General features: G+C 54.8%; 1 protein-coding gene across 7 annotated transcripts in view; it reads left to right on the top strand.

Moving 5' to 3' along the window:
- RGS3 (regulator of G protein signaling 3) overlaps positions 1-25,446 on the top strand; it is a 130,648-nt gene that overhangs the window by 49,115 nt on the left and 56,087 nt on the right. For 6 of the 7 annotated variants that reach the window (XM_087869455.1, XM_045791108.2, XM_045791109.2 and 3 more), the window contains 8 exons: positions 1,725-1,806; positions 2,621-2,726; positions 3,529-3,880; positions 4,710-4,749; positions 9,517-9,713; positions 11,942-12,025; positions 17,140-17,251; positions 23,008-23,051. In XM_087869455.1, coding sequence (XP_087725581.1) covers positions 1,725-1,806; positions 2,621-2,726; positions 3,529-3,880; positions 4,710-4,749; positions 9,517-9,713; positions 11,942-12,025; positions 17,140-17,251; positions 23,008-23,051 — 1,017 coding nt within the window. The remainder of the gene's footprint in view (positions 1-1,724; positions 1,807-2,620; positions 2,727-3,528; positions 3,881-4,709; positions 4,750-9,516; positions 9,714-11,941; positions 12,026-17,139; positions 17,252-23,007; positions 23,052-25,446) is intronic. The other variant, XM_045791110.2, reaches the window with a different exon arrangement.

Below are 25,446 nucleotides of genomic sequence, written 5' to 3'. Positions count from 1 at the left end.
GCTCCTGACAACTTCCCTCAGCCTCAGCCTGGGCTTTCCACACTCTGCAGTTTGTTTTTCTTTCTTTCTTTCCATTTTTTTCTCTTCCTGTCTTAGCTGCGTGTTTTCCCAGAATTCTTATGGGAACAGGGTATTTTCCTGCCCCCTCCCCCTTCCCCTTGTCTGTCAGATTTCCTGTTTTACAAACTCGCTTTGAATCCAGGCCCAGGGCTGGTGGGAAGCAGAGCCTCAGGGGCCTCCCCAACAGCCTCCAAGGGCCTTGGTCGCCCTGGGTCCCCCGGCCCTCCCCTTCCTCATGCCCGGCCTCTGGGACAGCTGGTAGGTGAGTGCCAGGCGCCCAGCCTTGAAGTGACAACCCCTTAAAGGAAGGAGACATGAGTCTCCTGACAAGGCCGCTGGCCCTTGACCTTTTCCAGCTTGCTGAGCTGGCTTCTTCCTCAACCAGCCTAGGACACCCTCCCTCGTGCCTCGCCAGGGCCCCCTCCGTGTCCATTTCTAGGGAGTCTCTTGGGACCCCAGTGAACCCCTCTTCTGACATTTCCTCCCTTAGGCCTATCACTTTCACACACCTGCTCTGAGCAGCCTGGAATCACTCTTTGGGCAGGCCGGGTCTTGGCCTCCTGTACCCCACGCACAGCCGAATGGGCAGTGCGCAGAGGGGGAGCGCAGCAGGGCTGAGCTGAACCCAGCCAGCAGATGGCATCGTGCCCTGCCAGTTTCCTGCTGCCGTGGGACGGTGCTGGGCTGTCCTCACGAAGCACTCGCTCAGTTCCTGTTGTGCACCAAGCTTGTCATCCAAAGTCGAACATGAAGAACTGTTTCCAGCTCAGTTCTTGCCCTTCGCTCCAGTGCACGTTGTGTCCTTTGCCTTGGAGACATCTGCAGATTCTCGTGGCCCTCTAGGAGCCAGGGATCAAGACAATGCCTCCATACCTCAGCAGAACCCGCATGCACGCAGTAGGAGCTCGATAATTGTGTGTTGCTTTGAAAAGAGATCCAGGTGGCAGGGCCCTTTCAGGGGACTTCTGGAAGTAGGGTTGTGAATCTGCATGCAGCAGGCACTGCGAGGGCACTGGCTAGTTCAGGCTTCGCCACGAGGCCTGTCTGCCCTTACCTGCCCCCTCCCCTGGGAGTCCTCCCTCACTGGATGACTTGAGGCCCCAGGAATGGACTGGCCTGAGAACCTAGCACTTGCTCCCTGACCCTTGTCCTGAGATTGTATGTGCATCCCTGTCTTCCCCCACCTGCCCTGTGCTCTGGGAGGGCAGCACCTAGGTGGGCTTTGTCCCTGGGCCCCCAGCGCAGGGCCAGCCCTGGGCAAAGCTCTGTGAACCCCTGGGGGAAAGAAGGAAGGGACTGAGGAGGCCGTGGGTCACAGGCAAGGTCGAGGTGGGCAGGTCCAGTGGGCTCTTTGGGCTGGACCATGTGTCTGTGGGGTCTGAGGAAGGCAAGGTTTGCTCTTCCCAGGCTCTGTCCGTCCTGGGCCCTTCTGCATCAGCCTGGATTACCTCCTGAGCTCCCAGCCTTCCTGCTTGGCCCATAACCCAGAGCTTAAGATGCCTGGGCCAAGATAGGGACAGCAAGGGCTGGCCAGCCTTCTTCTTGGCTCCAGCTCCCTCGGAGAGGAGGGTGGCTCTGGGGCAGGGCCTGTGGGCTTCCCAACCTTGGAGCAGAGGCAGCAGCCTTGTGGCTTCTGGGAGTAACCGCGCAGGGCTGTGTCCTAGATCACCATCCCGAGGGGGAAGGACGGCTTTGGCTTCACCATCTGCTGTGACTCTCCAGTTCGAGTCCAGGCTGTGGATTCTGGTAAGTGAGCATCTTGGTGGATGCCAGCCCCGCTGGCCTGCCATGCGCCAGCTTCGTGTGGGATCTGGAAGGGGAGCCCTGAACTGGAGCAGTGTCCTGGTTTTTCAAAACAAAAGAATAATATTTTAAAATGACCACAGATGAAACAGAGGTTTATGAAAATATATCCACAATTTTTCTTTGTTTTTATCAAAATGAAAATAGATTTTTCTATTTTGTTTCCCATTCACATTAAACAGGTACTAAACCTATATTTTCAGTAAGGGCTGCATGGGAAAATGAGAGTCATTTATGGACTTAATTGGGAATGGGTATTTTATTTTATTCCAAGCCTGATTAGCACTTAAAAATAGGCATTCCCTCCCTATTTTTCACAAAGACTTCTCCTTATCATGGAGGAGAAGTCAGGGCTTGGTGATCTGGGTGTTTCCTGCCCCGCCGTGCCTACATGGGGACGGGCGCAGGACTGGCGCTCAGTGAACGGTGTTGAAGGAATGAATGAAGTGTGTGAGCCTGGGAACAAGGAAGGGCTCTCCCGGGGGTGGGAGGCCCTGGGGAGAGCGAGGTGGGACCTGGCTGGGAAGGACAGACAGCTGAAGAGTGAGTGGGCAGAGGAGATGAGGGCGAAGGGATGCCTCTCTTCAAGGCCCTTGAGAGCCACCAAGGTCGGCCCCCCTGCATTTCACAGATGAGCAAACAGAGAGGGGGCAGTCTGCCCCTTGTTGATGTCACTGTGGCAGCCATGACTCTAGGCCTTTGGACAGTGTCATGAGCTCCACGGGAGACCTGGAGTGGCTTTTCTCTGTCCCTGCAGGAGGTCCAGCGGAGCGGGCAGGGCTGCAGCAGCTGGACACCGTGCTGCAGCTGAACGAGAGGCCTGTGGAGCACTGGAAATGCGTGGAGCTGGCCCATGAGATCCGGTGACAGGGGCAGCGGGTGGCTCTGGGCCTCAGGCTAATGGCACACCTCCCCCAGCCCCCAGCCCCTGGCACAAGGCCTCACCCTCCCCTCTGCACGCAGCTGTGAGCAATTCACTTTGCTCCTCAGGGAATCAGTGTCTCGGCCTGCAAATGGAAGGTTCAGGCTCAGAGCAATTTTGGATCCCAGGGCAAACAGCAGGCAAGAAGCTCTCAAACAGACCCTGCGGTTCCTGTCGCAGCTCCGGGGCGGCCTTTTCTCCTCCAGCTCATTATTTCTGTGACTTCAGAGCTAAGCCAGTTGTTTTTAAAGGATGTGTAGATGTTGCAAATGTTTCAAGTGCATACTTGAAAAATTATTCTTTAGAATGTTTGGGTCCCCTCAGTTTGGACCCACTGGGGTGAAACTCTCATGACCATTTTAGGTATACTTCCAGAATGACTGGGTGCAGGGTTGCACGCTCCTGGGTGCAGGCTTGCTTGCTCCTCCTTGCTTAGACTCGGCCGTGACCGATGTCACTAGTTGAGTTTGGTACCCTTGTTTAACCTGGCCTTGGCCTCAGGGTCCTTCTCTGCCACTGCCAGTCAGCTAGGGTTGACTGATCTAAGGGACACTTTTGCTGTCGCAGCTTGGGACGGCCCCTTACCTCCCTTCCTGCCCAACCGGTGGGGGCTTCTCTCCCCTCCCCCACCCCTCTTCTCTGCCCTGTAGGCCCCCCTCCACCTACCCCCCCCACACTGGCTGACTTTCTCCAAACTCAACTTCTTTGTGTCACCCCCGCCCCCTCCCCCCAACCAACTGTAGGAGCTGCCCCAGTGAGATCATCCTGCTTGTGTGGCGTATGGTCCCCCAGGTCAAGCCGGGGCCAGACGGCGGGGTCCTGCGGCGGGCCTCCTGCAAGTCGACGCACGACCTCCAGTCACCCCCCAATAAGCGGGAGAAGAACTGTACCCACGGGGCCCAGGCACGGCCTGAGCAGCGCCACAGCTGCCACCTGGTGTGTGACAGCTCCGACGGGCTACTCCTCGGGGGCTGGGAACGCTACACAGAGGTGGCCAAGCGCGGGGGCCAGCACACCCTGCCCGCGCTGTCCCGCCCCACCACCTCCACTGACCCCAACTACATCATCCTGGCCCCACTGAACCCTGGGAGCCAGGTATGGATAGCTGGTTGGGGGAAGGGGAAGGGTATGGGTCCCTGGCCTCGCACAAAACTGTGTAGGGAGCAGCCTGCAAGTGTTCAGGGAGGAGGCAGGGTGTGGTGTTAGCTTTGGCGGCCGGGCTGTTCTGGGGACGGAGAGCAGATGGGTCTCTGCAGCCCAGGGCACAGATCCAGGCCCACGGGTTGTCACAGGGAGGAAGATTTCAGCTCAAAAGAAGGAAGTGCTTTCTGCCAGTCTGTGCTTTTTCTACAGTGGGGAGTGGGCTGTGGTGAGAAGGGTGCGCCCCTGTCATGGGTGGGCATGCAGACACCGGATGGCACGGTGGGACGAGGAGTACGGGCACCGAAACGTTAGTCCCATGGGACACTCTGGGGAAACAGTGTCTTGAGGTCAAATAAGTTTGAGAAATACCCCAAACTCTCCTCTTGTGGGAGATTCCCAGTGCATAGTAGCCTACTCGAGGCTCTGAGGGTGTCTTGCGGGAGAGGGTGGTTTAACCCAGCGTTTCCCCAATTCCCCTGATGGCACACCCTTTGTGGCAGGGCTGGTAGTGTCCTACAGTGCCACCGTTCCCTGGAACGCACTTTGGAACAAACCGCCATCTAGAAAGCTGGGGACATGGCCAAGGGGTTACACTGGATGAACATTAGCGCTTTGTTCAACTCTAACATTCTAGAGGATTCTGGATTCTGTAATCCCTCCAAGCACTGCCCTCTGCTGCTTAGCGGGGGCTGCTGGGTTTGGTGCCCTGTGGGTGAGCAGCCTGCCTGGTTGTCCCTCCCCGTTCCCGGGGCTGAGGTGATTCTTCTGTCTTCTTTTGCAGCTGCTGCGGCCTGTGTACCAGGAGGATGCCATCCCCGAAGGTGGGTCTGTCCTCTGCTGCTGTGCCCTCCAAGCCCCGGAGGGATGTGGGGTCAGCTGTGTGGATCCCCAGCACATTGACATAGCTTCTCTTTCCCCTCCATACCTGTGCTCCCTCCCTGAGCCAGTGTCTTTCCTCCTTGGAGCCTGAACTGAGGAGGGAGAAGAGATCTTCCCAAGGCAGTCTAAGAGATGGTGTTCAGGATTTTAGCATTCGATTGCGACTCATTCCATTTTACTGAACAACCAATATATGTTTTAGGTGCCATAGGCCACCCGGACGGGCCTGCCCAGAAAGGGGGGCACAGAAGGCTCAAATAGGAGTTGCGTGACTGTGAACAATCCGTATCCCCTCACTGAGTCTCAGGGAGTTCAGTTTCTTCATCTGTAAAATGGGGCTGACAGTTCCCACTTCAGAGAGTTGTCAGGAGGGGTGAAGGAGAGACTGGTTGTGAGGAGGAGTGTGCCCACTGAGCGAGGCTACACAGAAGACAGCTGTCTTTCAACTGCAAGGGTGTCTTGGTACCGATTCTTCTCCTTTGGCGTTTGAATCCTGGCCCTGCGTTTTAAGAGCCAGGGAGAGAAGCTGAGCTCAAAACCAGGGCCTTCTCCCGGGACGCCTGAGATTCCAGTCTTGGTGCTGGAGCTGGTGGGACATTCCGGAAGGCCCTCCACATGCCTGCCGGGGTCCAGCCAACTCAAGTCCAGCTGGTATCTGGAAGGTGGCGACCAGCCTTGCCTGATGGTCCTATGCTTGAGCCCTTTCTCTAGTGCCTCCAGAACGCTTGCTGACTTCCTTCCTTGAGAGAGGCCTTTGCCCAGCTGCTTGCAGACTCACTTCCTTGCCGCCCTCCCCATCCGTAGTGTGGAGTCGATGCTGGCTTAGAGCGGGTACTTGGAAGAGCGCCTGTGCCTTTGGGGGGAAGAGGGCTCCCGTCAGGCTCAGAGCTGCTGATGGAAGGCATCTTCGTTCTCTCCAGGGTAGGCCATTTGGGTGGAGGAGCCTGGTCTGTTGGAAATACATCTTGTGTTCCTTCCAGAGAGGAGTCCGATAGTTATTCAACCCTGAGTTCTTAAAAAGCTTTTAGTCAGTGCATTAGGATAGAGTGGGGTGTCACTGCTAAATGGTGACTTCATTAAGGCAGGGCCTGGGCCGGCTCGTCTCTGCGGACCCGGTGCTGGACCCGGGGTGTGGCAGACAGCAGGTACTCAGTAGAATTTCAGCCGAGTGACCGAGTGAGGGAGGATGGCCCTGGCTGGTTGCTGCTAGGGTTTGAAGGCTGGTCACGGAGCACAGGAGCTGGAGAGGGCGCTGCCTGCGATGGGCTAGTGGTGTGGGACTGAATCCTTCTTGGCCTGAAGATGCCTCTCGGAGCCCTCCCATCCTGGATCCACATTTGGATTCCCCTCTGAGAATATAGTTTTGAGTGAACCAAGGACACAGTCATCTAAGCTGTGGAGAAAGAGGGACAAGTAAGGAGATGGTGACGGTATTAATAACAGTGGTAGCTTTTTGAAGGCATTGTATTAAGAACTTGACCTTCCTTCATTCGTTCTTCACGGTAATGGCTTTTTTTGGTATGCAAGGACATTTTGGTTCTTCATCAGTGATGCAGTCTTCGCAGCTCTTAGTCCTGGAGTTCAGAGGAAGGGGTGGAACTGAACCTTCCCTTAAACACAGTTGGGGTTCTCCAGAGGCCGGGGCTGTCACCAGGGTGCCGACTTCTGCCTTCTCCTCTGGCTGGGCCGCCTGGCCTCCTTTTGGGGGGACGGCTTGAGCCATCCAAAGTTGAATGGGGTCTGCTGCCCTTCTGAGGCCTAGGGCACTTGCTGCTTGTAGTTGACATGTTCCCTGGGGCCGCTGGTGCCCTCAGCATTGTCCCCTGCCCTGCGAAGGGGTCCGGCCTCAGATTCTCCACTGCCAGGGTGGGAGGGCTGCCAGGGCCCGCCTCGGAAGCCAGAGCAAAGCTGAGTAATAACTGTTTGGTCAGTGGAGCAGGCGTCGAAGCAAAATGGGTGACGTGGGGAGTTTGGACCAGCGGATGTTAAGAGGTAGCAGGTGGGAAGTCAAGGAGTTTGACTTCACAGAGCTCAGTGGCTGGGTTGCAACCTGGGCTGGTTTTAAAAAAAAGATGCTTCAGGAAATCTGTTTGGAGAGCCACACTCACGTGCCACAAGTTATCCAGGGTGTGTGGAGATGGGGCTCTCGGGCATGACCGCTGCATTGGTTGGGTCAGTCTTGCTTCAGACCCTCTACCGGTCGAATGTCCTCGGGCAGATCACCCAGCCACTCTAGGCCTCAGTTGCCTGGTCTATAAAATGGGGCTAAGCATACCTTTTCCACCTGAAGGCAGAGGTATGGCACATGGCTTATTTATGGTTCTGTAGGCCCAAGGCAAAGATGCTGTGACAGCCCTGTGCAGCTGGGCTAGGGAAAGGGAAGACCCGGATACGTTTACAAGTCTGAGACTGGACGCACAGGGCCCAGATTTTGGCGTCAGCAAATAGTACCCTTTAATTTTGGTCTATTTTGCCTCAGTCTCCCACTTGTCAGTCCTGTGTGGTTTTTGCCTTCTCTGGTCTAGGCTTGGTCATGTTCAGTTAGACTGTCTAGTTTCAGATTGACCCTGTGACCTCATTCACAGTATGGTTTGAGGCGCGGCAGCCCTGTCCTAACACCAGCCCTGGTGGGTGGATTGTCTGTCGGCTGGCACCCGTGCTCTCCACTCCTCTACCATTCACTAAGCCCTTTCCCTTCAGGCCTGTTGTGAGAGCCCCCCCCCCCCCCCCCCGCCCACCAGCCCCAGGGCAGGCAAGGCAGTACTCTGTATTGTCTCCACTTAGCAGTGGAGAAAACTCTGGCTCAGAGGGGGAAGGGACTTGTTCAGGTTACACAGCCAGAGTCTGGGGGAGCCAGGGCTCAAGTTCAAGTGTCTTGTCTGGCTCAAATCCAGGGCAGGTCTTGAAACCCAGAATGGGTTCTTTCAGCAGAAGCGAGAGGGCCTGGCAGCACACACCCCTCTGGGGCTGGGGGCTGGGGCCAGATCAGAGGAGGAGCTGTGGAACTGCTTCCAGGCATCCGTCCCCCAGCCCCCAGTCCCTCCCCCAGCCCCTGGGCTCACATTCTTTCTACTCTTCTCTAAGCCACTCCTTGAAGAGGCAGGAAGTGGTTTAAGTTATTATGGTTTGAGTCCTGCCCCAAGATATGGCTGTGATCGGTGGTCACTTGCGATGGGGATCTGACTTGTTTTTCTCACCCGGCTCGGTGAGAAGGGGCATGCAGTGGGCGGAGGAAGTAAGTGTGAGATCTTCTGAGCTGAGTTTTTCCTCTGAGGCCGGGGACCTCGCGTTGGCGGGGAGCTTCCCCGCGGTGTAGCTAGGCTCGGACCACCTGTTCAGCCCCTGGCTGCCGGGACCTGGGGGTGGTAGAAGGATGCCTAGGTCCTGGGACGTGGGCCAGGCATCTGGGTCAGTTGCTCACCAGGCAGCAGGAGCCCCCCCAGAGGCGGCCCAGGTATTTGCTGAGCCTGAATGCGATGCACTTGGCCTCCTACCGGCTTGCACCGAAGAATCCCTGACTTTTCAGCTACTCTGTGTTTTGCTCCTTTGCCCAGGAGCAAAGGACCGGACCCAATAGAGACCTGCGTGCTACCTCTTGTTCAGTGTGGGGGTGCATGTCCAGTCCAGCAGTGTCCCCTTAAAGAGGAACCCCTGCTGTGCAGCCGGCTGCTCTCTTTCCTGAAGTGTTTCTCTTTCTCTCCTCTTTCTGATTAGAATAATGTGAGTGAAGCCTAGGATTTTCAGAGTCTACGGGGCACCTAATTAACTTGCTGTTCCAAGTAGAGGAACCACAACAACAAGAGGCACGATACGTTAGCAGCTAACCTTTGTTGTGCACGTACCAGGTCCCAGGCATTGTTCTAGGGCTTTCCTTGGAGCATCCCATTGAATCCTCACAGCAACCCACTCAACTCAGTACTGTTCCTGCCGTTGAGGAAACCAGGGCTCTAAGGGGGGGAGGTGAGTGGCTGAAGGTCACCAAGCTAGTAAGCAGATGAGTAGGATCTGGGCACAGCCATCCGGCCTCAGAGCTGGTGTTCTTTCCCGAGAACTGGGCCAGCAGGGCCACTCCTTACTTTAGACTGACGGAGGTGAGCCAGGCCACCCCAGCTCCCATGGTTAATGGAGGGCAGGCTCCGGTACAGCCTAGAAAAGCCCACTGTCTCTGCTACCACCAGACCTCCAGTCCCTCTGTCCATGGGACGTGGGAGGTGAGGGAACAGGTGAGCTGTGCTGGGCATGCAGAGGGAGCCATGGGGCTGGTGCAGCATGTCCGACACCCAGGGCTGTCCAGCTGACCGGTGGTTCTATGTGGGAGTGCAGGTCCGGTGAGGTCAGATCTTCTGATTTCTCAAATATGAGAGACTTCCTGATTTTGAAAAGGATGAGGCCAGACTGATAGGTGTGACTCGGGCTCTGGGCACGAGAGGGGGTCTGCTGCCTCTGTCCTAGCTGGTGGTTCCCGGCTCCCTCTGAGTCCCAGAGTTGCTTCTGTATGGGTCAGTAACTCGCATGAGAGTATGAGGGATTTCCCTGTGGCCTGAGACCCTTCGGAGGCCTCCCTCTGTGTTCAGTACCTTTCACAGGGTCCGGCATGTAGCATATACTCAGTACGTGGTGACTGACTGGCCACGTCTGTGTTCTCCATCTCTGCAGACGGGATGCCTTTGCATGGAAATGCCTCATGGTCCCCCATTTCTGTTCCACAGAATCAGGTAGTCCCAGTAAAGGGAAGTCCTACACAGGCCTGGGGAAGAAGTCCCGGCTGATGAAGACAGTGCAGACCATGAAAGGCCATGGCAACTACCAGAACTGCCCGGTCATGAGGCCGCACACCCCACACTCAAGCTATGGCACCTACGTCACCCTGGCCCCCAAGGTCCTGGTGTTCCCGGTCTTTGTTCAGGTGAGCTAGTGGCTGGCCCCAAAGGCTCCCTTGGGAGATGAGAAAGAGGAGGGGCCCTCACCGCAGGGTCAGGGAGGGTGCCTCGTTCCAGAAGGGTCCCCTTTGGGGAAAGAAATGGCTTCAGGGGCTCAGGCTTCTGGGGCTTATACTGAAGGAGCTGAGGTTTCCAGGGGGAGGACCAGGAGAGTGGGGACAGGGAAGCCCAGCAACGAGGGGCCTTCTCCCCGCCCCCTTTCCCAGTTTTCCCTTTCTCTGGGGACAGGGCAGGCACACTACAGCCCCTTGTTGGCCTTGCCACACGCCTGCTCGCTGAGGCTTCTGTTTCCTGGCTCACCCACTGGTTTGTTGTTTGGAAATGACCGAAGGAGAGCCTTGAAGTCTGGCATCTCCTTGGTCTTAGCAAACGTGTCTGGCCAGTTTTAGCTGGTGGCCCGAGACTCATTTCCATCCCCCTCTCCTACTTCTTCCTCTGCTTCTTCCTTTTCTTCCTCCTCATTTCCAAACCTCTATGTCTTCCACGCCCCAGACGCCCTCGGTGTGAACGTATAGGTGTCTCTTCTGTGTGCATGTACACGCTTCAGAAGGAAAACCAAACAGCTCCTCCCGTACGTTTTCTATCCTTCTGCCTTTTTAAAATAAAAGTTGCAGCAGGAGAGTTCCCTACGACACGAAATACTCTTTGAGCCTTTGATTTGTAGCGGCCGCACGCTGCTCTAGCTCACGGACATGTATTTATTTAACTAGCTCTCTGTTCAGATACACTTCTGTCTCCTTCCTTTGCTATTGCAAACAACTCTGTGATGAAAATCCTTGTGCATGAATTGCCCCTTTGATTGTTTTCCTTGGAAGAGAGCCCTGCAAGTGACACGACAAGGTCATGGGTCATAAACATGTCAAAGGCTCTCTCTATATATTGACAAATGGCTTTCCAGAAAGACTGTGTTAGTTGGTCCTGTCATCAGCAACATAGAGGAGACACGGTCCCAGGGGCTTCATTTCTGACCACGCCTTCCCTCTCCATGCACTCCTGGCGGGTGACATTCGTCTCGCTGGACAACTCCTGCGTTTCTTTTGGTCTCTTCTCTTTCTCAGGACGGGACCACGAAACTCTTGGCATCCATCAGGGTTATTTTTCATTTTCCTTTTAAAATCTTTACAGAAAACGAAAGTTTGTTTTCAGAAAGTTATAACAACATTTAAATTGCAAAGTACATAAACCCAAAACGGCCTAACAAATGTACAGTTGAACCAATGGTCATAAAGCGGGTGTCCCCTGAGATAAAGCCGTAGGCCGTGGCTGCCACTCCAGAGGGCGCATGTTTCCTCCTGATCCCAGAGCCCTCCTCCTCCTCCCCACCCCTCTCCCCACCCCGGGGCCTACCCACGAGCCCGACACCCTGATGGTCTTTTCCTTGCTTCCCTTTACTTTGACCACCTCTGTGTGCTTTCCTGGAGAACATGTTTTGTTTGGCCCCTTCTGGGGCCTTGCTTCTTTGGCCTCACGTTCTTCCTGAGATCCATCCAGGTGGTTGTGTGTAGTGGACATTTGCTCCATTATCTTTCTTCCAGCTCCTTGCTTGGTGTTGGGTGCCTAGAAGCCACGTTCTAAATATGCATTCACCCAGCATAAGATCTTAGGGAGCTTTCTCTGGGCTGGGTTGGGGGCAGGGACTCCTGAGCAGGGGCAAGGCAGGATGATGGGGTGGGTGAGAATCGGTCCTTGGGGACTGCTCGCTGGGAAGGAGTCCTTTTACTCAAGCATGTTATGCACGTAGAGCAGGGACCGGCCTGGCTCTGAAGGGACCAAAGTGACCAAATCTGGCATGAGGCTCTCAGGATCTAGGACCTGGCAGCAGGGACTTTCCCCGTGAGGTCTGAACGGGACAGATGGAGGAGAGTCAGGGCTGGGAGGGCCCCCGGAGCCCAGCAGAGCTGGGGAGCTCGGGGGAGGACCGTGAGCACCTAAATGTGTGGTTGGACTTCCTGCCGGAGCATGGCTCTTACAGTGGGGCTTGGTGGGGAAGGTGGCAGCAACAGTTCCGCCCAGGACAAGAGCATCTGTCTTTCTGTTTCCACCTGTGTGTGAGGGGGCGTGTGGGCTCCGCGGGGGGAGGTGGCTGGAGGCTTCTCTCAGCCGGTCGAGAGGGTTCTCTGTGGCTGGCTCTGGCAGCTGCCTGCCCCCACAGCCCATCTCCACCGGGCCTCTCTGAACTGCCCGCTGTTTTCAGCCTTTAGATCTCTGTAACCCTGCCCGGACTCTCCTGTTGTCTGAGGAGCTGCTGCTGTACGAGGGGAGGAACAAGTCTGTCGAGGTAAGGCTTACACATGTGGCTTCACCAGCATCCTCCAGGCTCCTAACTTTTCTCTTCCTCATGGTCTTAGAATTGTACGGTCTCAGGGTTGAAAAATCCTGAAGTCTTCCACCTCTTTCCTCTTCCATCCCCCTCCTTACCAAATGGCTTCCCAGCTTCTTCTTGTGCATTTCCAGTGATGGGGAACTCACCACCTTTCAAAGCTGGTTAGTCCATCTTCGATGGTTAGAAAGTATTCCCAGCCCTGCAAGACATCCCATGGTTTATCCCAACTTCCTCTAAGGAGGAGGAGAGGTGGCAATTCACCCCGGCTGTGTTGAATGACTTTGTAGGTAAGGAGATTGGAGCTATTAGCCAAAGAGAATTTTTGAAGTAGCATCAGTTACTCAGGTTTTCTGGGTCTGTATTAACCCAAATCCCCAAATCCTCTTCTGAGGGCTAAGTCTGTGATTTCTTCTGGGCTCCCGCTCTGCTGCTCTGCCGACGGAGGCCTGGGTGTGGAGATCACGCCGTTCTGCCTGGGAGCTGGCCTCTGCTTATCTCCAACTGGGGGAATTTCCCTCGCCCACACAATCCCCAGAGCTGGCTCAGGCCTGTGAAATCTACTTGGCACAGAAGTCGGAGCCCTGGGATCTGACTGGCCTATCTGGGGGCTTGCTGCTGATCAGGCCCGCCGTGGGGCTTGGCTGAGCTGAGTGGCAGCTTGGGAGCAGTGGAATGATCAGGAAACCTGGCGGCAGGAAGCAGAGAGCCCGCTCTCACTCCGCCGCGGGCTCACTCGTGACTTCCCCGTCGTTCCTCGGCGTTCTCATCTGAGCCAGTGGTGGTGTGTGTATTTGAGGCCGCTGAGGGTAGCTGATCCCCAGGGCGCGTTCAGCCTCAGCATTCTGGGACCTTATGTGTGACTGTGGCTAAGCAGGAGGCTGCTTTTGTTTTTTCTCAACGAGGGGACCAGAACTCGTATGTTCCAAATGAACGTCCTCTCTTTCTCCCTGGGGAGACCGTGTGCTTATTTCTATCACCCTGGTATTGCTCACTGTATTTCTGGACTTCCTCTCGAGGAGCTTTCTTAGGAACCTTGGCGTATCTTCTGAGTTGCCTCTGAGAGAGTAAAACTTCATCTTGGTGAGCGGGGTTTGCGTTTTAGGAACAAGAAGTCGCTCGGAGCCCTGCTTGGTGAGCAAGTGTGTGGCGGAGCTAAGACAGGTAGCCAAGGGTCAGAAAGTGAGGTGTGGCTACAAATTCGCAAGACCCAGAAGAAGGCAGAAATGGCAGCCATCCTGAAATACACACGTCTGTCTCAATTTACCCTTTTGCTTGTCCTCTCACCATGAGGTGCCCAAACACTGAGCACTTACAGCGTGTTCTCATGGTGCATGCATTTTACATAGTAAATCTTAAATTAGCTCCTGCGGCATCCTCGTGAGAGGCCGGGTTGTCCCCATTCTACAGATGAGGAAGCTGAGGCTCCAGTGAGATTAACTGGAACCCAAGGGTCTCAAGGCTCATTAGGGACGGAGCCGGGATCAACAGTTGGGTCTCTGGTTCAGCGCTGCTTTCACAATCCCATGCTGCCCCTGGCATGTTTGCTGAGAAATAGACTGGCAAGCACGGACTGGAGCAGTAGCCTGGTTATATTTACAATCTGACCAAAAAATCTTTGTCTGGTAGATCTTTGGAGACTTAGAACTAAGAGATCCCTTTTGAAGACTGCAAGAAGTGATTTGGAGATGAAGTAAATATATTTCTTTTTCATGAAATATGTTAGGAAACCAATACATGGATCTTGGTACCTTCAGGTCAAAAATACGAACCAATGCAGCAGGGCCTTGGATAGGTCTGTAGAATCACAGTATTGGTCGGGCCTTCCGAAGCTGTCCGTCTGACTGCTTCTCTATAACTTCCCAGCTGATGGTTTTCCAGCCAGTTTTTGATCTGTACAGGCAGCCCCTCCAGGCACAGGTTTTGTTACTGGAGAGTGCTAAATTGTCGAAAGTTCTCCCTTACCTGTAACAGAAATCTTTATTCCTGGAACGTTCCCTCCTTGTTCTTCCCATTGGTTCTCCAAGCATGCTGCGGTTGGCTACTGTCTGTGAGCTGATGCAGTCTCACGCTGGGCTGCCCCCCATCATACTCCCTCCCAGAAGTCCCACACTTGAGTAACGTGCCCCGAGATCGACTCAGCATTATGGCGTAGCCTCACTTACGCGTTCAAACAATAGCTGTCGAGTATCTACCATGTAGCCAGGCCCTGCACTCAAGGTCACAGGGGAACTATGGGGCACAAGATCGGCACACCCTTACTTTATGCACTGACTCACTGAGTTTACCATTAACTAAGGCACCAAGGTCTTTTCTGGAAACTCTGCCTTCAGGCAAGATCTTCAGAGAAAGCTGGGTTAGGGCTACTTGGGAGAAGTGAACGTCCAAGTTGTAAGGATTTCCTAACCAAGCAATCTCTCAACCCTTGACTCTTTGGGAAAGCAGATGTGCCCTTGGAGCTGGTGTGGGGAAGACACCTGGTGGCTCCCATGGCCTGTTGTGGAAGGCGGCAGGTAACTGGGCCATGGAGATGGGCATCACTCCACTGTGGGCTGCTACGGCTCCTTCTGGAGGAAGGCCAGCAGGACACTGGTGACATGGGAGAGGGGCCCACCTGCCCTCCGCTGGCACACTTGCCCCTCTGGCCTGCCTCCAGCTGTGTGCCAGCTCTGTCCTTTCCCTGACCAGACCCTTGGGGAAATTCTTCATTCATGCCTTAATCACTTCCTGTCTAGACTACATTCTCAGCTCTGGCAATTGGGGCCAGAATGGTGTCCTGGAGCTTTTCTCACCTTGCCCATGGTTCTCCCCCAGTTGCTGTTCACCTAGCTCTCTTTGAGCCTGGGACATTTTTTGACATTTTAGGTTCCTGACAGACTGCCTTCCTCTGACCCTTCCCCTGCCAGCTTCCCTGTGGGTCTGGAGGTGACTGCCAGATTTCTTTTGGGTGGGAAAGCCTGCAGGTTTGCTTAGAGAATCAACCCCTGAGATCCTTCTCAACTCTTCAATTATTTTCTTCCCTTCCCTTAGTTTCACTATGGGTGTCCTTTGCTTTTCTGTTTTGGCTCCTGCTTGGATTCTTTCACATTCAAGGGCAGGACGGCTGTAGGCATCTTGCTCCCTCTCCATATGAGAGCTTTAGGATCAGCCAGATCTGGGTGGTGGTCCCTGGCTGTGTGGCCTTGGACAGGTCACTTAACCTCTCTGAGATGCAGGGTCCCCATCTATAAATGAAGGCAGTGATGTTATTTACGAGTAAGAATCCATTGAGCAGAAAGAAAGAACTTAACAGATGGGGGCTTCTTTTAGGTGGTGTTGGGTCAGGTGTTTTGGAAGGGGTCTGGAGAGAGTCACTGCCTGGATGCCTCCCAGCCCATGGTTCTAGAGCTTTCGTGTTTGGTTCCCATGGGAGAGCTAGAGCCCCTGAGAGCCTCCTGCTCAAGGACACCCCTATTGTCTCTGTGGCCCAGCTTCCCTCAGACCTCTCTGTTTGCTCTGTGCTCAAGAAGCCGGGGGAGGGGGGCTTTGAAAACTGTTTATATATTTTTAAATCACAAAAGTAATAGACTCTCTTGTCATACAATGCAAATTAAACAGAAATGTAGGAATTCTACTCCCCGGCATGAAGAGTGTGGTATCTTAGACATTTCAAAAATGTATACATTTACAGTTTTATTTTACAAAACTGGATTCAGCCGTAGGCATTTTTGCACGTTGCACTCTTTGGCTTACCTAGTGTAACGTGGACACTACATGGGTGGATTTCTGCCCGCGTTTCTGTCCACAAAGCTTTACTTTATTCTTTTAATAGTTGCATAAAATTCTACCCTATGAAGATAGAATAATGTATTTATCCATCCTCTCTTGATGGACATCTGTGTTCTTTTCTTTTTTTATCACGACGGTGCTGTTGAGAGCATCCTTATAGCTTCTTATTAATATATCCTTGTACGTAGAGCATTAGCGGTGAAGTTGTTGGGTCGTCTTTCACAGCCGGAGAGCTAAATGTCACCATGTTCCCTTTGGAAACTTCAGCACCCACCCCGCACGCACTCGCTGTGGCCTTCGGGGGTGCACACTGAGCCCTCTGGCTGACTCTTCTTACCTCAGAAGAGGTGAAGTGTCAGGTTTGGACACCTCCAAGGGAAGGTCACAGAATTAATAGCATTTTGCTTTCTTTGGAGAATCTAAAGTTGGCTTTTATTGCTTTTAACTAAAGGCCACTGCAGGGTTTACAAAACAGAGAACAGTGTAATCTTTGGTGGCGTTATGGGATCAAGTGGAGTTTTTTTAGCGTGAAGCTATGCTGAGCATGCCTGTTGGTTTACCTATAATGTCTAAAAATAGAGTTCTCCTTTTATTTTTGGAGCAGCTAGTGCATAAAAGAGATAAAAGGTACATACATGTCTGTTCTGGAGCGTTAAGTAACTGGCTTTTTCTCGGACCGATTATGCGTTAACGCAGTTAAAATTATCCTACCCAATGCTTCAATTCACAGTCTACACAGGGCTTGTGAAAGAAGCCTGCGAGGGACCTGGGCAGGGACGCTCCCCCGTCCGTACAGACGAGAAAAGTGAAGCTGAGGGTTCGGGGACCCCAACCAAATATTCATGGCTCCTTGGTGGGGAGTCTCATGGCTTCTGACTCCAAGGGCAGTGCTCTTTCTGCCAGATGCTTAGAGGAGAATACAAGCAAATGTGCCAGCATCCTGCAGCTCGGGGGTGGCGCCAAGCCAGCGGCGCTCGGTTGAAGATTCCAGGGGCGTGTAGTCAGAAAGATGGCCTGGTGGGGGATGGGCTGTGGCAAGGCCTGCAGGCCATCTGCCATGGAAGGTGAGGGTCGGATTTTGTCCTATCCACCCGCCTTCCGCCCTCTGTGATAAAGAGTAGAGGTGTAGAAAACTCTAGAGCAAAGGGGGAAGTGCTGATTGCAGATCGTGTCTCTGTCCTTGGCAGAGGCCACACTGAGAGTCTGATCCTCGTTCGAGATGACGAGGACCCCCCAGGGAGGTGGTGGCTCCCGGGCCCTGGGACAGCAGAGCAGCCAGTTCAGTGTGCCCTGTCGTGGTGCAGGTGACACTCTTTGCCTACTCGGACCTGCTGCTCTTCACCAAGGAAGATGAGCCGGGCCGCTGTAATGTCCTGAGGAACCCCCTCTACCTCCAGAGTGTGAAGCTACAGGAAGGTAAGTGTGCGCTCCAGAGGTGCCCTGGACTCCCGCCTCCTTGCCCTGAGTCCCCCTACTCCGGGCAGCATGGACGCCCAGTTTGGATTCTGCCCCTCCAGCGGCCGGGCTGCCAGCCATCGGTGGGGCACCTGAGCATGTGCGGTCGGGTCAAGTCCTGCCCCGGGGCCGCGAGGCTCTTGGACACTGGCATCCCATTCTAGGCTGTACGCCCTGAGCTTTGCTGGGAGGTTTCTATTCCAGACACATTTCAGGGAGGTGGTGGAGTGGAGCAGGAAGAGCTTTGGGCTCAGACAGACCTGTGTTTCAGTCTTGGCCCTGCCCCTCACGGCCTGTGATCTTGGGCACGTTCTACTCAACCTCTTTGAGCCTGTTTGCTCACGTGTAAGTGGGGCTCCCGGTAGGTGGTTGTGCAGAATTAGTAAGGTCCGATGCCGGGGGCCGGCCCACGCCAGGTGCCCAGCGCCCGCCAGCTGCCACCCCACTCACCATGCATATCCTGGACATGAGAGCGCTGCTCCTTCTCCTCCCAGCTGCGTGGCCCAGGCCAGAGCCCAAGGAGCAGGGGCACGGGGGAGCCTGAAGCGAATGTCTCCCGCAAACTTTCCACCGTGCCTCCTCCACTCGGGAACGGAAAGCCAGCTGGGAGTATCTGTTGAGCGGTTTGGTTTGGCGCCTGGAGTCTCTGCTGGAAGGGGCTCGATTTCCTCTCCCAGATTATGAAAACAACAACAGACCTGTTTGAGCGCGGGCGACAGGGGCAGAGAGGAAAATATTACCCAGCGAAAGAATTCTGTTTTGACGGGTTTTGCTCCAGGAAAACTTCCTGCCTGTTTGCGGACCCGTCCCATGTTCCTGTGTGTTGGGCGCCCCTGCTGTTCTTCCTCCTTAGAAACCCAGGGAGTGTGAGAACCCCCGTTCCAGCTGCCCCACAGGAAGTCACTTACAACTTCTCCTTCTCCGCCTCGAACTTTCTCCTGCCCACTGACCAGGGCGGCCCCGAGGGGAAAAAGCAAGTCACCTTTCTTGGGGCCAGCCCCTCCCTCGGGGTGGCGGGGAGCAGCCCTCCAAGCAGGTTCGGCTCTGACCCTGGCTCCCCAGTACCCATGGGAGGGGGCAGACTCTGCCCTGGGCTTCCCTGCCCCTCCTGGTTTCCCTCAGATGCAGCTTCCCCCGCAGCCCCATTCTCCCGTCCCTGCCACCCCTCTGCACGCACACTCACACACGTACTCCCACTGGGTAGCCGCTTGCTCTGTGGGCCTGCCCACCCCAGCTCAGGCAGTCAGGACCAGGCAGGGGCGGGGTGATCGGCAATATGCGCTCACTGATTCTAAGAACCAAGCCCTCACTCCGTTGTGCTCACCGTGCTCCATCACTCAGGTCAGGGGCCACATGCCCAGGTCCCTCAACTGCTCAGCCCCCTGCTAGAAGGACGGAGGGGAAAGAAGAGAGGCTCAAACTGGCTGTGCTTTGCCGGGGGAGGTTGGCGTGGGAGAGAAGAGGTCAGTGGAAGAGCTGAGGGTAGTAGCTGGGAGTTTGGGTTCTGGGCTCGGCTTTGCTGCCAACGTGCAGTGTGACTTCAGCTGGCCCTCTTCCTTTTCTGGGCTCTGGTGTCTTGGGCTGTGAAAGATGGGTTGGGCCAGCCCTCTATGTTCTTTCCCAGCCCTGGCATCCCCACACGGACCCTGAGGTTGCTGTGAGGTGCTGGACAGTGCCCAAATGTCCTACCTCCACCCCTTGGGGTGTGGTCAGGGGCTCGGCTGGGAATTGGTTGGCTCTTCCCCTCCTGGAGCCCTCAGACCCAAGCCTTGAAGTGAGAGTGTGCGTGAGCTCCGTCTTCCATTGGGTGGCAGCTGGTCAGAGTGGGTGGTGTGGGGCCTGAGGTGTTGCAGAGAAACCTTCCAGATGCTGAGCTCATATGAGCAACAGCTTTGTGCAGGTATGGCTTCCTTGAGCTGGAGACCACATCCTCTCCCTGCAGATGGTGGGCTGAGGGTGGCCAAGGCCAGTGCTCCTCAGGAGAGATGACCACAGCCATCTGAGCCTACTGGCTTGGATTGAATGTGGGGGTCACTGGCTTGGATTGAGTGTGGGGGTGTGTGATGCGAGTGTGCATGTGTCCTGGACTTGCTGGGACAGTTTGGTGCCAATGGTTTGTTGCAGACGTGTCATCTTGCCCTTCCCCAGCAGTGTCAGCCAGCAAGAGCAAACATGGCTCCCCAATGACATGGCTCAGTGACACTGAGCACACAGGTGCATGTCCTATCCCTTAGATTTTTCTCTAGGCTTCAGTAGAGCCCTTGCCTCCTCCCCTGCCTCCATTCCCCTGAGACAGCCTTGTGGGTCCTGTGTCCCCTTCTCCTGCAATCAGAGTTGGAGCTGACCCAGTGTCCCGAGTCCTGGTGCCCGACTTCTGGCCCGTCTCTCTGGTACCCACAGACACCTTGCCACAGCAGCGAGGGCCTGAGTGAGGCTTTTAAGAGATCCATGTGGGGCCTCCGCTGGAGCTTCTGTTGGCACAATGGTCTCTGATGAATGTTGCTCGTGCCTCCCAGGTGTGTCCCTTTCAAGTCAGCATGTGTGGAAAGTTCAGTTTGGGGCAAAGAAAATGGGGATGAGGAGCACACCCAACATTTCCTGCAGGCTGGGGCTGGCAAGGGCTTTTCTCTGGCCCGGGAGAATCTACCCCACCCAGGGACCGATGACTCCCATGTGTGACTTGCCTGAATGGAGCTTAGCTCTGCCGGCCAAGCATCCTCCCAGGGCCTAGCTTGAGGCACAGAACATCGTGGGTGCCCAGTGAATGTTCGTTGGCTGAATGAATGCAAGACTGACTAGAAGGAGACTAGAAGCACTGCCCAGCTTGGGGGCTGGAAGCACCCCTCTCCACGGCTCCCAGCGGGTGGTGGCCACTTAAACCTTGCTGGCTCCCCTCCTGCCCAGCATCCCCCCAGCTTCAGTGGGTCTGAACAGCAGCGTAATGGGAACGGGCGGAGAGCTCGCGCTAACAATTGGGACATCTCCGGTCGTCCGGGGCCCATTGTGGCCTCTTCCTGTCTCTGCCGCCCACTGGCTTTGCTGGTCTTTGTGTTTCTCCCTCCCAGGCGGCCGGCATCCCGCCCACAGGGTGTCTTCCTGGCTTGCTCTGGTCTCTCAGGATGGCATGGAAATGTCCAGCTGATTCTTGGGCTCTCCATCCACCCCAGGGAGCCAGGTGCCTAGTCTTGGAAACTCAGTGCCTTAGGTCCCCGCTGATGGAATGCTTGGACTTAAATTGAGTCAGTTGACATTTACTGAGCACATCCTCAGAGCCCACCTGAGTGCTGGCTGCCAGGGTGATAGCAGAGGGAGAGACACGTTCCCGCCTCTGGAGTGGGAGTGCGAAGTCTGGCGGCATGCAGACGAGTAAGCCAGTGTGGGGCAGTGGGTGGGGAGCAAAAGTGTGACACAGTGGTCAGAACACGGGCTTTAGAGGCAGCTGTCCTGGGTTCAAATCTCAGCTCTGCCCCTCACTCACTGCATGCCTTTACAAGTTGTTTTTTCTCCCTGGGTCTCAGTTTCTGCAACTGGAAAATGGAAACAACACGCCTCCTGGCTTGTCACCCAACATAGGGAAGCCTTGGCCAATGGTTCAGTTTGGGACCTCAGACCAGGCTGGAGAGAGCAGGCTCTGGGAAGATGACAGAGGCTCAGGCTTGGAGTGGGGAAGCCACTTCTGGGCCTCGGGGACTCTCTGTGCACGGCCCACAGTCCTTGGTAGGAAGCAGGATTCACCCAGGAGCCAGTGACTTCCTGTGGAATTTCAAAATGGTGAAGGCAGTTAGAGTGTCGGATGGAAAACCCAAATGTGTGCTGCCTCCATGTCCCTTTATACTCACCCCCCATTTCCACGCTCTGGAAAGCCCAGAGCCCCGTCTGATGCCCTGGAAGGTTTTCTGATGGGGAGAGGTTGCTCGCCTGTGTCAGACACCTTGCAGCCTGCTTTTCCGCAGCTGTGGCTCCTTCCTGGCACCCAGGGCTCCCGACGCTTGCTGTCTCTTCATGAGGCTCTGAGCCATGCTGAGCACTGCCCCCATTCTGTCCTTCTCTCACAATGCTACCAGCACAAGGCCGTGATGTGGAGCAGATTTCAGGGGAGGTTTGGGGTAATGCGGGTGAATGGTGGCAGGGGGTGTCACAGCCCAGGAAAGCTGTCAAGCAATCGTCAACCACCCCTCGCCATTGGGAATATGTCGTAGGCTGAGTTTCCCCCAACCTCGGCTTCCTGTCTCCCTGAGGCTCCCCTCTCCTTGGCTTTCCCCTCCCTTCTAGAGCCTTCTTTTCTCTCACTGCCAGCTTCTAAAACCCCCACTGCTGTTATTTTCTTGCATAGATCTTTTTGTTTCTCCCTTGGCACTAAGATCTGCTTCTGGAAAGTCAAGGAGACATCCAGTATGTCTTCTTAAACAAAGAAACCACCTCCCCTTGCGAGGCAAGGAGTTGGCAGAAGCTTCCAGAAGAGTAGTTTCTCAAACATGATGGACTTTGTAGGTGGGGCCCTCTCCCTCCCAACCCTCCTGTAGGTGGGAAGAAGTAGAAGGATTTCTTCTAAGTCCACAGAGAAGGCCCCACTATGGGCTTATTTTTCTCTGGCTCTTGCTGGCACCCCTGGCCCTCGTTTTGCCCAGGCATCTGCCCCCATGCTTGCTTCAGGGGAGGCCTGACCTTCACCCACAAGAGTGCCTTCACTCCCGACTTTTCTTAGGAATTGGCTTGACCCACTGTCTGTGTTACTTTGTCACCTTTACTTTGCAACAACATTTTGGTTTATTGGACAATTTCTTTGATTCCAATATGTGTAGAGTCCCAGTTTCCTCACCTGAATCATGGACGATAATAGCCCCTGCGTCCCAGGGTTTGTTGCAAGGGTTGAGCTTATGTACAGACGGCATGTGGCACAGTAAGTGTGTGTGGTTTTCTACAGGTGGTGTGGTTGTTTCTCTCGAAAAGGACTACCTGCCCCGTGAGGTCAACTGCTTGAAATTCAGGAAATTACTAACCATCCCTGCTCTGTGCCCAGAAGAATGAAGCCCAGTGGGGAGGGATGTTGGAGGAGCGGGGAGCCTGCTGCTCCCTCCCAGTCGCCTCCCAGGTGGAGAGGTGGAGAATGGGTGAATTTGGGATTCGAGACCAGGGCTCTAGGGAGACACACCAAGGGGTGTCTTGGTGTGGTCTGGGCTGGAAAGCCATCTGTGGGCGACATCCAGCCCATGACTGGGGAATCTTGCTGCACAGCCCACACATTTCCTAGGTCTGTCCAGCAAGTAGGTGGCTCCTTGTTGAACTTCAAAATGGCAAAGGCAGTTGGGAGCATTTAAAGGAAAACCCAAATGCGTGCTGCCTCCATGTCCCTCTGTGTCCTTCATGGCAGGGAGCATGGAAGGATGGAGGCCTCTTGAGATGGATGACAGCTCCCTACCCCTGGCTGTTCAATGCCCAGAGGTGCCCCTGGCTACCTGCCCTGGGGGTGGGACCACAGCGTTCCTTGAGTGACGCTGACCCACAGGCCAACGCCTTACTGCTGGGTCTCCATCTGCTTAGCTACTATGTGGGCTTTCCTCCAGAGATTTCCCTGTCACCTGCGCCTGCCCCTTTCTTCTCTTTTTCCAGGAGGTACCGCATACAGGCTCCTGGGCCAGGCGGCTGGCGGTGCTGGGCCAGCTGCTCAGACTCTGGAGCCAACTCTAACACAAGTCTTACTTTTTCTTCCCTCCAAGGTTCTTCAGACGACCTGAAATTCTGTGTGCTGTATCTGGCAGAGGTGAGTCCTTGCCTCTGGATCTGAGGAGAGAGCTCTGTGGCCTGGTGCTAGTGGGAAGACATTGGTCTGGGTCTAGTCCAGGGCTCTCGGGCCAGGCTCCCCAGCACCTTATACCGTGGTCCTGGGCAGGGTTCTTGCCCTGTAGGATGGGGACAGCAGTCCCTGCCTCAGTGCCTCTCACCTCTGTGTGGAGGGGCGGTGGGCACAGAAGTGCCTAGAATGGGGGTGCCTGGGTGGTTCAGTTGGTGAAGTGTCTGCCTTTGGCTCAGGTCATGATCCTGGGGTCCTGGGATAGAGCCCTGCGTCGGACTCCCTGCTCAGCAGGGAGGCTGCTTCTCCCTCTGCCTGCCGCTCCCCTTGCTTGTGCGCACTCGCTCTCTCTCTCTCTCTCTTTCTATCAAATAAATAAATACAATCTTAAAAAAAAAAAAAGCAGTGCCTAGAGAGGACAGAAGGACGGGACCCCCTGGTCTCCAGCACCTGCAGGGATCATAGTGAGAGTGTGGCCTGAAAGCCGTGCATCACCTCATTTACTTGGTCGGTAGCCTTTCTTCCTGAGATTGCTCTGATTCTTGTGCCTGCCTCCTTCTTCCTCTTTTTCCAGGAAGTACGACCCACGACCCCTCCTACAGAATGTTGTCAGAGTTTTAAAGGGCCTGCAGGTAATTGCACCTTTACCTGGTCCAGCAAACACAGGCTGAAGAAAACATGAAGTGTGTTTGGGGCTAGAGTGATGCAACTCAGTGTGACTGGTATCCCTGGTTATCTCGGTCGATCAGAAGCACATATGGGCAGTGCTATGCCTTTGCCAAGCAAAATCAGGCAGACAACTTACTGCTTGATACAGTTTGGGAGAGTCGGTATCATCAGACCAGGGGTTTGATCACAGAAGTCTGTGGCGATGAAAAAGTTGAGAGCCACTGAGCTTAAATTTTCAGCAGATTCTCTGTTTCCAGTCTCGTGTCTCTGCTCATAGGAGCAGGGGCAGTATGTATTCTAAGCAAGGATTCATTAGACCCGTTCCTGTCCTCTGCTTCTGCTTAATGTGCCCCTCCTAATAGGCGTGGGAACCAGCCAGTCTTCTGGGACAAGACGCTCTGGGTAGGGCATGGTCTTCACTAGCCAGCTAAGAGGAATATACCCTTTTGAGAAGGAGCATGTATGTCGCTTGTAATTGAAAATCATTCCTTTGGTTGCTGGCTATGAAAAGAAGTGCAGGCCTTCGAGAGAGTCCCCTTGGGGGAACAGTCACCAGGGGGAGAAGACAGAGTTGACCAGTTAGCTTCATGGGAAGGCAGAAGGTTCCAAAGGGCAGCAGACATTGTCGGAGCTGAGCTGGGGACCTTGACTGCCTAGAATGGCGACCTGAGGGCTGGGAAGGCATTGGATGTCTTCCCCCGTGTCGGCACACCTCCACCAGGCCCAGAAAGCAGCCTACGGAGGCCCTTCTGAGCCAGTGGGGATTCAATTCCACAGAGCCCTGCAAACAGCCTAGCACCTGTGAATGAGGCTGGGGAAAGCCAGAGCATTGGCCCCTCGGCCTTGCTCCTCCAGCTTCTAGTTCTCTCTGGCAGGGCCTGAGATGAAGCTCCAGATTCTTTAATGCCAAGAGAGCTTCCTGCCAGGCTGGTTTGTTTGGCCCAGAGAAAAGCACTTCTGCTTATCGGCTTCCAGGGAGCTGTGACCTCCCAGCTCTCCAAAGATTGCTGAAGGGATATTGATCCAGGCCTTTTATTTCAGTTAAAGTGCCAGGAGTTCTGACCCAGAGGAGCTGGGAGATGGGAGCTCACAGGCAGCCAGAGGCCTCTCTTTTCTCCTAAGAGGCTGTGGGGAGAGCCACATCTGTAACGGGAAGCCAGGGTGCCTAGCGTGCCCTGTAGCCCTGCGGAGGCTCGACATGATGGTCTTGGATCCCACGGGGAACCCCAAACTCACATCTTCACAGGACTTTCTGACAAGTGGCACGTCTTCATTGTCTATCATGCAGGTGGCACCCAGAAAAGAAACTGGGGCAAGAGAGTCAGGAGTTTGAGGGATTTTTCCACTGCATTCAGAAAGCCTCAGTTGCGTGGGCAGCCCCAGCTTTGGGTGTTCCCCAGCCGTAGGTCCTGGGTGGGATTGTCCTAAGTCGTCCTCGGCCCTGGAGTTTCTGTTCTCCTGGACAGGTATCCCTCAGCTGCTGCAAATCCAGGGAACAGAGGCAGCTTTCTCCTGGCTCGAGAGCACCGGGGTCACTGGGACAAAGGGCATGTTGGTAAAGGAGCATTGTCTTAGAATCTGATCGTGCACTCCATTCATTGAAGAGTCTGCGCTTTGGGGTTAGGAAGACCTAGACATGAATCTCTGCTCTGCCATTTCCAAACTGAGTGATCTGGGCAAGTCACATTCTCCTCTC

Source organism: Ursus americanus, chromosome 18, assembly GCF_024610735.1.
Source record: "Ursus americanus isolate L20-20 chromosome 18, mUrsAme1.1.p, whole genome shotgun sequence".
NCBI lineage: Eukaryota > Metazoa > Chordata > Mammalia > Carnivora > Ursidae > Ursus > Ursus americanus.
This window is presented reverse-complemented; position numbering and strand designations above follow the sequence as displayed.